This window comes from Polistes fuscatus, unplaced genomic scaffold, assembly GCF_010416935.1.
Source record: "Polistes fuscatus isolate 324 unplaced genomic scaffold, CU_Pfus_HIC Scaffold14, whole genome shotgun sequence".
NCBI classification, from domain to species: domain Eukaryota; kingdom Metazoa; phylum Arthropoda; class Insecta; order Hymenoptera; family Vespidae; genus Polistes; species Polistes fuscatus.
Genome location: NW_025113042.1, coordinates 3,222,752 through 3,237,395, shown reverse-complemented (window position 1 = coordinate 3,237,395; position 14,644 = coordinate 3,222,752). Strand labels below are relative to the sequence as shown.

The window sequence follows — 14,644 nt, the reverse complement described above, 5'->3', positions numbered from 1 at the left end:
GAAATTATTCCTGTTGTACTTATGAGAATTTTGTTCGAATTTGGTATCGCGATTATTACGACGATGATATAAGTGAAAAAAAAAAAAGATGTAATATATTTATCATTTATTTAATATTAAATATATATATATATTATTTTTTATTATTTTATTATTAATTTATAACTTTTATATATATATAAGTATAATATTATATATAAATATTATATATATAAGTTTTATATAAATTTAGATATAAATTTTATTATATATATTACGTGTTAATCGTAAAATTCTTCGCATTTATTTATTAATAATTCAACTGTCCCAATTATATTGGCCATACTTAATTATTAACAATTGTCGCAATTTTTTAAAACATTTTTTTGGGACGAGGAATTTTTTTTATTTATTTTTATATATTCTCTTTTATAAGAGGGTCGAATAAATTGAATACTCTCTCTCTTACGTTCGTATATATGTAATTAAAAGGATTTGATCGAATCGAGCAACTTCGCGGCGTCTGTTAGCTCGTTTTCAAGAGATCATCGTATCTTTCGCGACGATCGAACAAAGAACCATTGCGCATGACGGAAGCCAAGAGGAATGAGGTGAACCCTGAAGAAGAACCCCTTAATTCTTTCTTTTCTTCTTCTTCTTCTTCTTCCTCTTTTTATTTATTTTTTTTTTTTCTTTTTTCTTTATATATCAATATACACAGAAACATTCGCAATGTAATCACTGTTTCTTTATTTCTCTCTTTCTATCTCTGTCTGTCTGTCTGTCCGTCCGTCCGTTTGTCTGTTCGTGTCTCTCTCTCTCTCTCTCTCACTGTCTCTTTCTCTCCAAATATCGTATCTCTCGTTACTAATGAACTAATTAAGAAAACAAGATACGAAGTTCCCGAACCAAGTCCACTTCTCGTGTCACACGAAAATAATTTTTTACTTTGATAATGATTAACGCATCACTTTATTTATTTATTTATTTATTTAATTATTTTCCTTTCTCTTTTTGTTATATTAAAAAAATATTTAATATTATCTATATATTGTAACGAGAACAACAATAAAAACGTGTTAAAATTAATGAAATTTATTTTGAAAACGATCACGTTAAATAATTTCATCTTCACAAGTTTAAAGAAAACGATTTAATTATATTTATATATATATATATATATATATGATAGGGTTACACTTGAAACAAAACAAAATGGATAAAAATAGTTTAACTATCGCATTTAACCGGTTCTTTTTTTTTTTTTTTTTTTTTATCTGCCGTATACTTACGAAGTAAGTATAGAAACGAAATCAAATACGTAAATCATATAATCTCGACGAATTTACGAAACGTCTTTTTCCCCGACGACAAAAATTATACCTCGTGAATGATACAGTTCAATTGCGTGAAAAAGTAAATGTAGATGTTAAAATTAATACTTGTACAGTGCTTATATATATATATAAAAAAAAAAGAAAAAAAAATCACTTCCAACGTTATTATCTTTCTCGTTAAAGTATAATTTTTACGTGGACAAATTACGCGATTTCGTGAATTTTGCGAGAACATTTCGTTCTAAAAATGATATTAAACAAGAAGAAGAAGAAGAAGAAAACTTATAAAACGTTTAACAAATGAGACAAGTTGAAAATCAGAATGAAAACCACCACCAAACAAACAGTTGTAATTTGGAGGAAAACAAAATTCTACAAATTATTGTCAATTACCTTTTAAATCAATCATTATATAAAACGTATCCTTAAGTTCCCCTTCCTTTTTTAGTGTAGCTTCAATAACAAGACAAATATTAAAAACGTATTAATACTGAATATTTTGAGAGAAGAAGAAAAATAAAAAAAAATAAAAAAAAAGAAACAATTTATCTAAAAGAATAATCCATTCTGATTCTCAATGTTATATCTCAAATACGATCACATCTCGCAATTATAATATACGAGAAGAAAAATTCTACAATCTTATGTGAACAACATCTGAATTCAAACGTTATTATCATTTTTACGAAAATGTAAGTAGGGATCATAAGTGTATGAGAAATTACGCAATCTTGTGAATTTACGAAACGTTGTTGGATACGTTTATTTATGGGAGTTCAAAGAGAGAAAAAGAGAGAAACGTGTATCCCCAGGCATAGCAAGAGAGACTCATTAGTTTTATCGTTCCCGATGCTCGTTCTTTCGTCCGGCCTCTGCCAGAGTTGCGAGTATTACATATCTCGCGTATTTACACACTTACATACATATATATCTATGTATGTATGTATATATATATATGTAACATAAAAATATATACATAGACATAATGTAAGTAAGTATATATACATGTAACATAAAAATATATATAATACATACACATAATGTAAGTATATATATATGTATATGTATATGTAAGTGTATTTGTGTGTGTGTGTGTATGCATGTATATACGTAGGTCGTCGCTCTTCTAATTGCATGTACAACGGAGCTCGTTCAAATCGAGTTCCCGTCCTCCCGGGCTCTTTCTCCTTCGCAAACTTCTCTCCCGCGTAGTTTGTGCAAGAGTTCTATACTCGATAATCCCCAACATTCATCAAATCTAACCCCGTTATGTTACATATTTTCTGCAAAACATTTTATATCTATTATCAAATAATAATAGATTTAATCTAAATATGTGTATTACAATCTTTTTTATAATAGTTTTTTCATTTCCCTTCTTTCTTATATATAAATATTTGTGCTGTTAATTGTAATGACGGATTAATTAAAACAAATTTATCTGACACTTGTTTGATATTATTTAAATTATTAATATCGTTAAATAGATGATTCGATGAATTTTGGATAGATTATTTTTCGTTGGTCGTTTAATAATCTGTTATCTTTATTGCTTACACAAATGTGATAGCATTGTGAATATATAGGGTCGTTAATAATAATATTTTTGTTCTTAGTATTAAAAATCCACACGTGCGTTTTGCCATTACTGCAATTTGCCAATTTCCAGATAAACACAAAATTGAAATATTTTGTATTCTTAAAGAAATCTGTACGAAATCAAATGAAATCCTAAGCAGCAAAACGTGTTCGTAACACTCTCCGCTCAAACATCAATTATTATTATTATATCATCGTATTACAAATGCACTGTTAAATTATCATATTTAATTATTCATTAGAAATAACTATAGGAGAAAAAAAAAAAGATATTTCTTGCCAAACCTTCTCAACTGTTCTATCAAAGGCTAATCTTACATTGGTCATTCTTCATTGTCGTCATTGATTATTTTCAAGAACACACATACACACACACACACGCGCGGAATAATTAATTCCTATCTTTTTTTGTTTATCAAACAAGAGGTTCTTTAGAATGAAGAATCGAAAAGACGTTTGAGGAGGGGTTTTGATCGAACGAACGAACGAATAGATTTAACGTTTGTCGATGCATTATGAGGAGAAATAGGAGGTTGAGAGGAAAGGGTGGAAGATTGGGGTGGTGAGGAGAAGAGAGGAGAAGAGAGGGGTGGTATATAAGAGAGGACAGTTTTACGAGCATAAAACATATGGAAGAAACGTCCCTGGTGCGTATCGAAAGCCGTACCGAATTTTTTGCCTCCCGTTGATTATTCTCTGCTTGGAAACCTCCATCTCTTCGTCATCCCTAGTTCTATCTCTCTCTCTCTCTCTTTTTCTTTCTTTTTTTCTCTCTGTCTTTTACTATCTTTTTCTCTCTTTTAATACGACCATGTCGTTAGAGTTCGAAACGTGCGACTCATTATCTTCAGAGGGCGTGTGTTACGTCGCTGATTTGAATTACGCTTCTTCTTCTTCTCTCTCGTAAGCGTCATTAGCAGAAAATACTCTTCTTTATGGTTTTTATTTTAATTTCTTTTTTTTTTAAAGAAATATAAAAAGAGAAAAGAAGGGGAGGGGGTATATCAAATGCGAACGATTTGATTAGGGGTTGAGAGTGGGGGGGTTGTTAATGGTTGATACGTATTTTAAAAATAAATATTGATCTCGAATAAGAAGAAAGAGAGGGGGAGGATCGTTGGATTTATGCATTATGACCATATTCGAAGTATCTTACATCGTTTATAATCTTTCTTTCTCCTTTTTTTATCTTTTTATTTTTTTTATTATTTTTAAATAAATCTAACTAAATGGCGGGGTACCGATATTGCGTGCAGATCCAAAAATATCCAACTATATAATCATCCTCCTTCTGTTCTTCTTTCTCTTTAATGTTGACCGCAGCCGCGTGCACCGTTTCTCGCATAATGCGCGTCCGGCTGTTTCGAAGACTTAGGGTTGCACAAGCAACCAACCAACCAACCAACCAACCAACCAACCAAGCTAGCAATTCTAGCAAGAAGAAGAAGAAGAAGAAGAAGCAAACGTGAGAAGAGGAAGAGGATATGGAAAAATAAAGGATAAAAATGAAAGACAGAGATGAAGTAAAAAGAAAAAGAACAAGAAAAAAAAAAAAGAAATAAACTAAAATAAAATAAAATAAAAGGAAGGTAGGACAGCTTATCGGGAAATAATTAATATGCCATGGGCGCATAATGAACGACCGAACGAAACAGTATGTTTGTTTTTGGACGGGCTTTCCTCGGGCTTGTGGACTTGTCGGCCGTATCTCTCTCTCTCTCTCTCTCTCCCTCTCCCTCTTTTGCTTCGTAGGCCTTCTCGACCTCCTGCTGCTAGCCCTTTTTTTTCTCGTTTTATCCTTTTTATTTTAAATACGAAAGAAAGAGAGAGAGAGAGAGAGAGAAAGAAGGAAAGAGAATAAATGTGCTCCTGAGTGTGTTCTCCACGAGTTGCACACGGTTGCACACGCGTATAAAAATCCTTCAGGGTCCAGTAACATATACAAACAAACATACACACCACCGTCCTCGTCCCGACCAACTGAAAAGCCTCTTTCTAAGAGAGAGAGAGAGAGAGAAAGAGAAAGAGAGAATACTCGTGAGAGAGTCTTTGAGACCAAGGAGGAGAAGTATCCCCCCCCCTAATCCCCCCAATCCTCTCGTGAAGAACACAAGAGAAAGAGAAAGATAAAACGTAACAACGACCGCCCAACCCCACTGCCCCCGCCCCCAACCCCCCACACATGCCTTTCTCCTACATATATATATATTCTTTTAATCTTTGCGTTCTCTTCTTTCTTTTGTGACTCGGCTGTGTTTTAGCGTTTTTTATTCTGCGAGATGAGAGCCTGGACCACGTCGAAGTAAGAAAAGGGGGGGGATAAGGAGAGGATGGTTCAAGAGGGTTACTCCCCCTTCCCCCCCCCTTTTGGCTTATTAGCGATAGAAACTCTCGTTCGAAAGACAGAGTAGAATATACCCCCCAAAAAAAGAACAAAATGAAATAAAGAGAGAGAAAGAGAAAGAGATTATAAAAGTCGTGAAAAAAGATGACGCGGCTGGGGTTGGGTGGAGGGTGGGAGGAAGGGGGTTAGGGGATTGAGCTGAACGTTATTATCATAATAAATAAAAAGACACTCGTGTAGGTTTAGTCATCGCGGACTGCTACGCGTCTCTTTGCCGCGTGTTTATTTCGCAAGCTCTCCTCCTCCTCCTCCTCCTCTTCCTTCTTCTTCTTCTTCTTCTTCATCTTCTTCTTCTTCTTCTCATTAACACGCTTCTTCAAAAAGAGAATAAGAGAATAAGAGAGAGAGAAAATGGTGGATAGAGGGTACGGGAACGCTTCTGTATATTTATTTTACGTCGAGAGCACGCGGTTACCGCGGATGTACCGCGTGTACTTCGTGTTTTTCATTCGGATCCTTTCCAGAGATTCTAACTGATTTACGAATCCAGTCAAGTTAACGAATTGAAAAGGTTCTACGAGATACATTCACACACACATATACATATATATGTATATATATATATCAAGAAACACCGGTGGAAAATTATCATTCGTTGTTATGTGTCTTCCACCCTATTCGTGTAACTTTAAGAAAACGCAGTACAATTGTGTTCTAATATTTTTTAACGAAATCTTATATCGCTGCGTTAATTTTTCTTTTTTATTTATATTACACAATGTGGAATTCTTTTTTTTTTTTATATAATGAATTTTTATTAGGAGAAAAAATATCGTTTCTTTATTTAAAAATTATATTTCTAATGTTGAAAATCTTTCATTTTTTTTGTTTTTGTTTTTTACAGAATTGTCCGTTTCGCACGAGGTTCGCTGTTATTGCAATCAACCGGATTGCGTACCACAAGGATACATGTGCCGTGGTAAAAGTTGCTTCACCGAAATACGCCCGAACGTTGGATCACCCTTATTAAGCACGGAACATATTACGTATAGCGGTTGTTTCGATCAAAATTTCAAGGAACCGCAATGTCCAGCAGGATTTATATGTTGCGAACAGGATCTTTGTAATCACGTAGACAGTCCTGAAATGAGGAATACGCTTAACAAGACTATACAAAGTAAGTTTTTTCATCGTTTTCTTCTATACTATTATCAAATTCATATTAAAACATATATTATATTCATAAATAATATTATTTTTCTAATATAATCTACAAATAGAATTGATTATCCAATAAACGATAATAAATTACGAATTTACTCTGAAAATATATAATATTTTTCCATGCATATTTAATCACATTCCCGATTATATATCATTCAATTAACTTTTCTATAAAAAGACTTTTTTACATCTATTTACCTTTTTTTTATTTAATCCTATTAGTTTATCTTCTCTCTTCTCTTTTGTTATCTAAAAATTATAATAAATAAAATAACGTTTTATTTTTTTTAGTGATCTTGGATGAACAACGAACGTATCTAGGACCAGTACAACCAACCGGACACGGAAGTCAATCTTCGGATAACTGGTTTAAAACCGCGACGATAGCCGTTCCAATAGGTGGAATCATTGCTCTGTTGATCTTGGCCAGTCTTGCAATCAGATTTCTAAAGCCAGTACCTTTGCAAAGCGACAAACTCGGAGGTCACAGAACGGCAGATAACGGGCCACCATTACTGGGACCAGCTAAAGTGCCTCTCGTTTAAAATAAGAAGAAAAATTAAAAAAAAAAAACAACATGACGAAGAAGAAGAAGAAGAAGAAGACAACAAGAAAAAACAAACAATGAATTTCATTTTGCGATCCAAAGACACTTGTTTATATATATATATATATAATCGCTTTACCTAGAGCGAATTAATTAATTAAGTAACTATAACATATATTTACATATGTAAGAAGAGAGCTAGCGAGCTATACTTGGCTCTACTTGGCTGTGAATCCTTTCATGGGAAGCGTCTTTTTAATTGTAAATTATGATTGATCATACACACCGTTACTCGGTACCCCCTCCCCCCTGATTCCTGATCCTCTTACCGTCGCATTTTTTATATAAATACGCCTGAAGAGGCGATTTTATTTTGTAAAGTAAATAAAAAATTGAAAAAGGGAGAGAGAGAGAGAGGGAGGAAGAGGGAGAGAGGAAATTAAAAAAAAAAAAAAGATAAAAAGAGAGAATGTGTATGATAGTGAGAAATGGAAACGTTTGAAGTTACATATTGTAACAAGATGAACATTTTCGGTAGCGTTAGATGACAAACTTGTAAATAGAAGATTAATTTAGTAACTTTACTTCGCTATTGATTAGCTATCATGAAATATCTTTGAAATAATGCATATATGTGTATAATATTGAGCTATGCAAAAAAAAAAACAATGAGATAGAAAATATTTAAGAAAGCTCGGTCTTTCGATATAAAAATAAATAAATAGAAATGAACACACAAATCTCGGTTATTGCTGTTGTTGTTGAGACGTTGTTACGAGTAAAAAATAACGATGAGATGTAATTTTACGATTGTGCCTTTTTGTGTAACAAAAAATGAAAGAACAAATATAAAACGATAGGGAAGATAATACGATAGACGTGTGAAAGACAGAAAACAACGGAAACGATGGAGACTTGCCGATATAAATTAGCCGAGAAGAGAAAAACAAGCATACATACAATGCATACATACTGGCATTTTTGCAACGTCCGATCATTCTTCATTGATCGTACAACGCGTATTTATCGGACATATTTCTATATGTATTCCATTATAAACATTTATATTGTGATATAGTATGACTTAATATTATTATGTAAAATTATTATTATTAGACAGACCTGTAATATCGCGCGAGTTTCATCGCATTATTTCATCGTGATTCAAATGATTACATCACGCAAACTCGCGAAAGGGATTATTAATAATAATAATAATAATAATAATTATTATAATAATAATAATAATAACTCGATATGAAAGAAATGAATTTTAGGAAAATATAACGAAAGAGTTTTTTTTCTCAATACTGCATCTCTATTTATTTGATCTGTTTCTTTTATATATATATATATATATATATATATATGTGTGTGTTGTTGTTGTTGTTGTTGTTGGATTTGCTTTTCTTCTTGTTTTTTTTGTTTGTTCTTTTTCTTCTTTTTAGGAATTACATATACATACCACGTCAATACCCGATATATGGGAAGGGTACGTCATAACTCTATAAAACATACATTTGTTTGATCGGCTCAAAAGATCTTCTTGATCAGATTCTTTTTTTTTTGAAATTGCAATCATAAAACGCTAGTAATAATATAAATGTTTTGGCATCACAGTTTGAAATCGTACAGCATCTTTCTTTCTTATCCAAGTTCCTCTATAGTTTTTTATTTTTATTTGTTTAATATTTCACTCGTATTCCGCGCTTTTTTTTTTTTTTTCATTAATCAATCAATCACCTTTCGCACTTTCTAAATAATTCTGGAGAAGACAACATTTTTAGTTTATAAAAATACAGTCCCAAGATATCTATATATATTTTATGTAGTCCTGCCTTGTAGTTTTCTTTTCCATTTCCATTTCCTTTTCATTTTTGTTCTTTCGTTCCTTTATTTCCGAATCGGATAAATCGGCTATATTAAATGTCAATCGAATTTCAAGCATGACATATTATGTACATACGTATGTAATTTAGGAATATCAAATTCTTTTGACATATTGTCAGTCGATTCGTCACAACCCGCATGATGCGTTTTATTAATCGCTTACAAATTGTAGTTATTTATTTCTTCTTCTTGTATTATTATTATCTTTTTTTATTCTCTTTAAATGTGTTACTTTAGAAGACAATTTCGCCGAACGATTTAACGTATGCTTCATGAAGTTTGTTGATAAAATCTGGATCGCTTCTCAATAGATAATTAAAAGCTTGAAGTAGTTGATTCCTTGTCAGCGGTTCTAATGGCCTAGCTAAAGGTTCTGCAGGACTTGGAGCCGCAAACATAACAGGTGGTATCAATGCAGGTGCTAATCCTGTCCCCGATAAAGATGGAGTCGTGATAATATCTTCTGAAGCCTGAATTAAATAATGCAGAGATATATGTAAGAAAAATTAGACATACACAAAAATAAAAAAATATATATAAAAATATTAATTATTCTTACTGTATTGGAAGGCGCTTGAGCGAACAAAGATGAAAGAGGATTTGTATTACTAGTAGTAATAATATTTGAAGTTTGATGATTAGTTATGTTAGAAGGTGTTGTATTTGTTGGTGATTGTATCCTAAGAAATCCGGATGAACCATTATTTTCTTCATTACTTTGGCTTATCGGTGGTTGAAGATCTAGAGAAACTGTTGCCGATGTAGACATTGACGATTCTTGCGAAGCAGTTTTGTTCCTTCTTTTAAACCTGTTTAACAAAGTTAAACTACCTACATTAATCGATGTCGTTGGAGGAATAGGTTTTAGTGATTGCAATGCTATAGGCAGTGGAGTTATTGATCTCTGTTGCTTTTCGATATGCTCTAATGTGTGAGCTGCTGGATGGGACATTAATCGTGCAAGTAACAAAGGCTTATTTTCATTTGGGCCTGTAGTTATAGCAGTTGGTTGATCACCAGCTTTGAAATGACCAGTATTTACCTGAATAATAAAATCATAATATTAGTTTTTGATAACATCAATTTTATAATAATAGGTGTTACAATCTATTTATTAATAAATTATTTAATAAACATTAACCTTAGCTTTCGCAAAAAAGTCCATAACACTTTGAGACGTAACATCAGGACCTAGTGGAGCCATAAGTGGCCCAGAATTATTATCCGTTGCAGGAGTATTAGATGGAGATTTGCTATCGGACGGTTTCCCACCACCTCCGCTGTTTGCTCTATTGGTATTAAAATCTTCTTGAGCTTTACTAAGCATACTAAATATATCCACATTATTCTCATTAGATCCTACGTTCTTCTTATTTTGAATAGGTTTATTAGCTGCTTTACGATTTTTTTCAGACTCCATAACGAGTTTATATAACATCGCAGCTATGCGTATACACTCTTCTTTATCATAAAACCAAATACCATAAATATTACACCGTGAATTTCTATATAGTAGAAAAGGTGCTTGTAATTGTAAGTCTAGGCCTTGCGTTACAGGTTCCACTAAATTATTTGTATTCAATCTGTGAAAAAAGATAGCATAAAATTAAAATGTAGAACCTTATGAATAAATATAAGTAAAGCGTAAAAAGTATAAGCATGCATTTATATATAAGCACAAGCATGTATATATATATATGTACATATATATATATGCATATATATATATATATATATGCATATATACATGATTTAAAAAATGTAATGAAAAACAAAGATGCAATACCTATTCATTATAAGAATACCATTATATGGCTCGCCATTTCGAGAGTAAACAAATAGAGCACCCTCGATGTCAGTTTTTTCCCACTCGTTATTATCTCCATTAAAAGTGTACAAAGCTACATGGGTCGCTGTCTCGAGAATATCCTTCACGTAGGGGTCAACGCGTTTCAATGCGGCCACGTTCATTCTCAATTCCGTCAAGTCCGTCATATTGTCGGATAACTTAACACAAAAATAATAAAATATAAACTTCTTTAATCTAACAATACACGATTCGACTTATTCGAATGAGCTTATAACTACGAGTCCGGTATTTTGAAGCAAATCGAGCAGCTGCTTCTTATGAACGCCATAACATACTTTGAAGACTTATGGCGTTTGAGCATCATTGTTGCCAACATTACCGCAAAGTGCGTTATCGTAGGCTTTTGTGTTGGAACGTACGTTTTCTAATTGGTCGAAATCAAATATAACCATTTTAATTCTACGAATTAAAAAAAGGCTTGTATTCTTCGATAGGCTACAAATTAATCGATTATTTTTCGACCAATCAGATTTTGCTTTTATTGCGACAACAATGCACCGGTTACAGCTTCTCAAATCTCGAAATCTAAAGGCGGGATGATTGTGAAATACTATTGAATATATAATATATTATGACGATGTTTCCCTTATTATTCAGTTTATTTTTACTGTTTCAAAGGAATATGTGTAACAAGTTATAGAGCATTTACTATTTCTATTTTAATATATATTAATATTCGTAATAATATTTGTAATGCAACTATTACAATCAGGCCTGTTTCTATATTTTTAGGGACCCTGTGCGAAATGGAAAATCGGAGCCTCTGAAAGTTAGTAACATTTATGGAAATTTAAGAATTTAAATTCGCCATATGTAGAGTAATGTTATCGACAAATTTTAATAATAAAAAGAAGAAATTAACAATCAAAATAATGAATATAACAATAAAGGAAGGAAAAAATTAAAAAAAGTACGGTAAAAATTAAAAAAAAAAATAATAACTGAGAAGGGGTTAAACGTACGAATATTTAATTCGTAACATATTTAATTAAAGATTTTCTTCTAACAATTCGCAGATCACAAGAATATTTCTATAGGATGTGAAATAAAGAAAGAAAAAGAAGGAATGCGTTTAAAGAAAAAAGTATACAAGATTGAATATTAGCGAGGATTATGCGCGGTGGTTAAGCGCATGGAAAAATTGGGTCGATGTGGGAAAGATGGCGGCAGCAATGTTGTGCGCGTGAGAGAGAGAATAATACTGATAGATAGATTTTTAATGAAAAAAGTAGAAGAAAAGATAAAGTAATGGAAATACCATTGTCTACGTGTAAAGTGAAATTTCCTAATTGGAAGTTCGCATAATGTATCGTAATATCTATCTAAAATATAATCAAGATAATTAGAAGATAAGAGTTTGTTTACGATAAAGTTTGTGACCACCGCAACGTGAAGCCAAGTGTGAAAGGGTAAAAAAAGGGTAGAGAAACGGAATCGAAAAGAAAAGGAGAGAGATTGACTGGTGATTAAATAGTTGCCGGACTTCGGCCCGGTGATTAAATATCAGTAGAAATGCTGAAACAATTGCAGATGGGAATGAGAGCTTTTCTCTTGATGGCTTCCCGCGTGTGGACATGCGTCTGTTTTCTACTCAAGAAGCAGGTTAGAGCCGTAAGTAGGTGCTTCGCGCCTCTTTCTTTCTCTCTCTCTCTTTCTTACAGTTGTTTTTATTTTTTCTTCCTATCGTATTCCTTTTTTCTTGTTCCTTTTTCGGTTTTGTTTTTGTTTTTTTTTTTTTAACAGCTAGAAGGAAGATACACTACTGCGATGTGTCATTTTATCTTTGTACATATATTCATAAAAAGTATGCTACACTCAGTGAGAAACAAGTGCCCCTTTTTTCTCTCGTTGCATAATCTTTTATATTTCTTGTATCAATGAGATTGTTATTGTTATGATTGTATGCAATAATATTTCAAAGTACATTGAACAATGTTTATTTCCAATCATCACATTTGGGCTTTTGTATTAATCGTAATGGCGAAACTAATTTGATAACAATATTTTCATTGATAATGCAATCTGTTTAAGAGTTTTTAAATTGGATGAATTTGTTTGTATAGATTTCACAAATGCAGCCAGTTAAGTATGAAATCTTCCCATTATCTCCTTTATCAAAGCATAGACTTAGTAAGTAATATTTTATTCTATTTGTATTTGATTAAATAATTTTATTTGTCTGTATTATTATTATTATTATTATCTATTATGTGATTCTTAAATATGAGTAATATGTATTGCAGGTATAGTTAAGAGAAAAGTATTAGTACTTGACTTAGATGAGACCTTAATTCATTCTCATCATGACGGGGTGGCAAGGCCAACTGTTAGGCCTGGTACGCCTCCAGATTTTGTTCTTAAAGTAACGATAGATCGACACCCTGTTCGATTTTTTGTTCATAAAAGGCCACACGTAGATTTTTTCTTGGACATTGTTAGTCAATGGTAAGATCTTTGTATTAAATAATATCTTAATTTACGTATTTTGTATTAGTTAACACGTTAAATACCATGCTGGTTTTTATTAATCAGCTTTAGACTTTCTGTTCAGGCTACATCGTTCACCAGTGGTTGACATTCTCGTATATAATTTTTCTGGATGATGAATTATCGTGGGCTAAAAAGAAAGCTAAGCAAAAGAAACTTGGTGCTTAACGTGTTAATATTCTATGTAAAATTGATATCATTTTTATATTTAATTTAGGTATGAATTAGTGATTTTCACTGCATCTATGGAAATTTATGGTGCAGCTGTGGCAGATAAATTAGATAACAATCGAGGTATTTTAAGGCGCAGATATTACAGACAACATTGTACTCCAGAAATGGGTTCCTATACCAAGAATCTTTCTGCCATTTGTTCAGATTTAGCTTCTGTCTTTATTCTCGATAATAGTCCTGGAGCTTATAGAGCTTATCCACGTAAGTGATATTATTTACTTTATTTTATTTTTCTCTTTTTTGTTATAATTGTTATAGTAATAGCGATTTCAATAGTGCTGTATAAACATAGAAAATTTGAATGAAATTTAAAAAAAGCTTGTGCTTGTAACTGTAACTAAAAATATTATTTTTTTGTGATGTTGAACTATTATATTCTAAATAAATTTGTTAATATAAACTGCGATATATATTTATATATACATGTAATTTATTTTATTGCAACAGACAATGCGATACCTATCAAATCATGGTTTAGCGATGCAGGAGATACTGCTTTATTGAATTTACTACCTGTTCTGGATGCTCTACGCTTCACGCAAGATGTGCGATCAGTTCTTTCAAGAAATTTACAATTACATAATACTTGGTAGCATAATTTTAATTGATTGATGTACTAGGCATACTAGCAATCAATCGTGTAATAATTTAGTGTGTCTAGATTAGGATTATTATTGTTATTGGTAAATAGGATGCATATTAGAATGCTGTCCAGATAAATGAAATGACGAACCCCTTACCCTGTCCTCATTTTGTATACTTGTTATGCAAAAGATAGTGAGTCTGTGTCTAAGGGAATGGGATGTTCAGCCAATTACTATATCAGCACAAAAATCTTCTATAGAATAATTTTTGTATACAATTTGATTCGTGATTTATTAAATGAAATATCTGTTTTCTAATTATGCATTTGCCAAAGATGATAAATTGAGAAAAAAATTTGTTAAATTATACTTTATACAAATTCTCTCTTCCTCTCTTTCTCTTTTGAAGGAGGAGGAAATATATTGTTTTATTTAAATCTATTTAAATTTAATTTTGGCAGGCATGGCAATGAAATGATTATTTTGAAATACTTCTATTATTGTACATTATCAATCTAGAATGTAGAAAAGAAACATACTAAGTCATAC

General features: G+C 31.9%; 3 protein-coding genes across 4 annotated transcripts in view; 2 read left to right on the top strand and 1 right to left on the bottom strand.

The window, feature by feature from the left end:
- Positions 1-7,702, top strand: part of LOC122514382 (BMP and activin membrane-bound inhibitor homolog) — a 32,592-nt gene extending 24,890 nt beyond the window's left edge. Inside the window, exons 2-3 of the mRNA XM_043631182.1 lie at positions 6,164-6,436; positions 6,775-7,702. Coding sequence (XP_043487117.1) covers positions 6,164-6,436; positions 6,775-7,028 — 527 coding nt within the window. The 3' untranslated portion in view covers positions 7,029-7,702. The remainder of the gene's footprint in view (positions 1-6,163; positions 6,437-6,774) is intronic.
- Positions 7,703-8,761: 1,059 nt separating this feature from the next.
- LOC122514380 (mRNA-decapping enzyme 1A) lies at positions 8,762-11,094 on the bottom strand. The gene is made up of 4 exons (XM_043631179.1): positions 10,707-11,094; positions 10,062-10,503; positions 9,480-9,962; positions 8,762-9,390 (listed from the first exon to the last, which is right to left on the bottom strand). The coding sequence occupies exons 1-4, from the start codon at positions 10,913-10,915 to the stop codon at positions 9,154-9,156; spliced, it is 1,371 nt and encodes a 456-aa protein (XP_043487114.1). The 5' UTR covers positions 10,916-11,094; the 3' UTR covers positions 8,762-9,153.
- Positions 11,095-11,888: 794 nt separating this feature from the next.
- LOC122514381 (CTD nuclear envelope phosphatase 1 homolog) lies at positions 11,889-14,442 on the top strand. 2 transcript variants are annotated; one of them, XM_043631181.1, is made up of 5 exons: positions 11,889-12,392; positions 12,854-12,920; positions 13,034-13,235; positions 13,495-13,712; positions 13,959-14,442. In XM_043631181.1, the coding sequence occupies exons 1-5, from the start codon at positions 12,303-12,305 to the stop codon at positions 14,102-14,104; spliced, it is 723 nt and encodes a 240-aa protein (XP_043487116.1). In that variant the 5' UTR covers positions 11,889-12,302; the 3' UTR covers positions 14,105-14,442. The 2 variants fall into 2 exon arrangements, with proteins under 2 accessions (XP_043487116.1, XP_043487115.1); XM_043631180.1 differs by having other exon boundaries at positions 11,889-12,401.
- Positions 14,443-14,644: the final 202 nt, after the last annotated feature.

Bases quoted from the DNA above. Each gene is read 5' to 3' on its own strand.
- LOC122514380 (XM_043631179.1), bottom strand. From the start codon at position 10,915: ATGACGGACTTGACGGAATTGAGAATGAACGTGGCCGCATTGAAACGC. The intron at 10,504-10,706 runs GTATTGCATCTT...CTTTTTTCACAG, and splicing joins GGTATTCTTATAATGAATAG to ATTGAATACAAATAATTTAG. The intron at 9,391-9,479 runs GTAAGAATAATT...TATTTAATTCAG, and splicing joins CTCAAGCGCCTTCCAATACA to GCTTCAGAAGATATTATCAC.
- LOC122514381 (XM_043631180.1), top strand. From the start codon at position 12,303: ATGCTGAAACAATTGCAGATGGGAATGAGAGCTTTTCTCTTGATGGCT. The intron at 12,402-12,853 runs GTAAGTAGGTGC...TTGTTTGTATAG, and splicing joins TCAAGAAGCAGGTTAGAGCC to ATTTCACAAATGCAGCCAGT. The intron at 13,236-13,494 runs GTAAGATCTTTG...TATTTAATTTAG, and splicing joins TTGGACATTGTTAGTCAATG to GTATGAATTAGTGATTTTCA.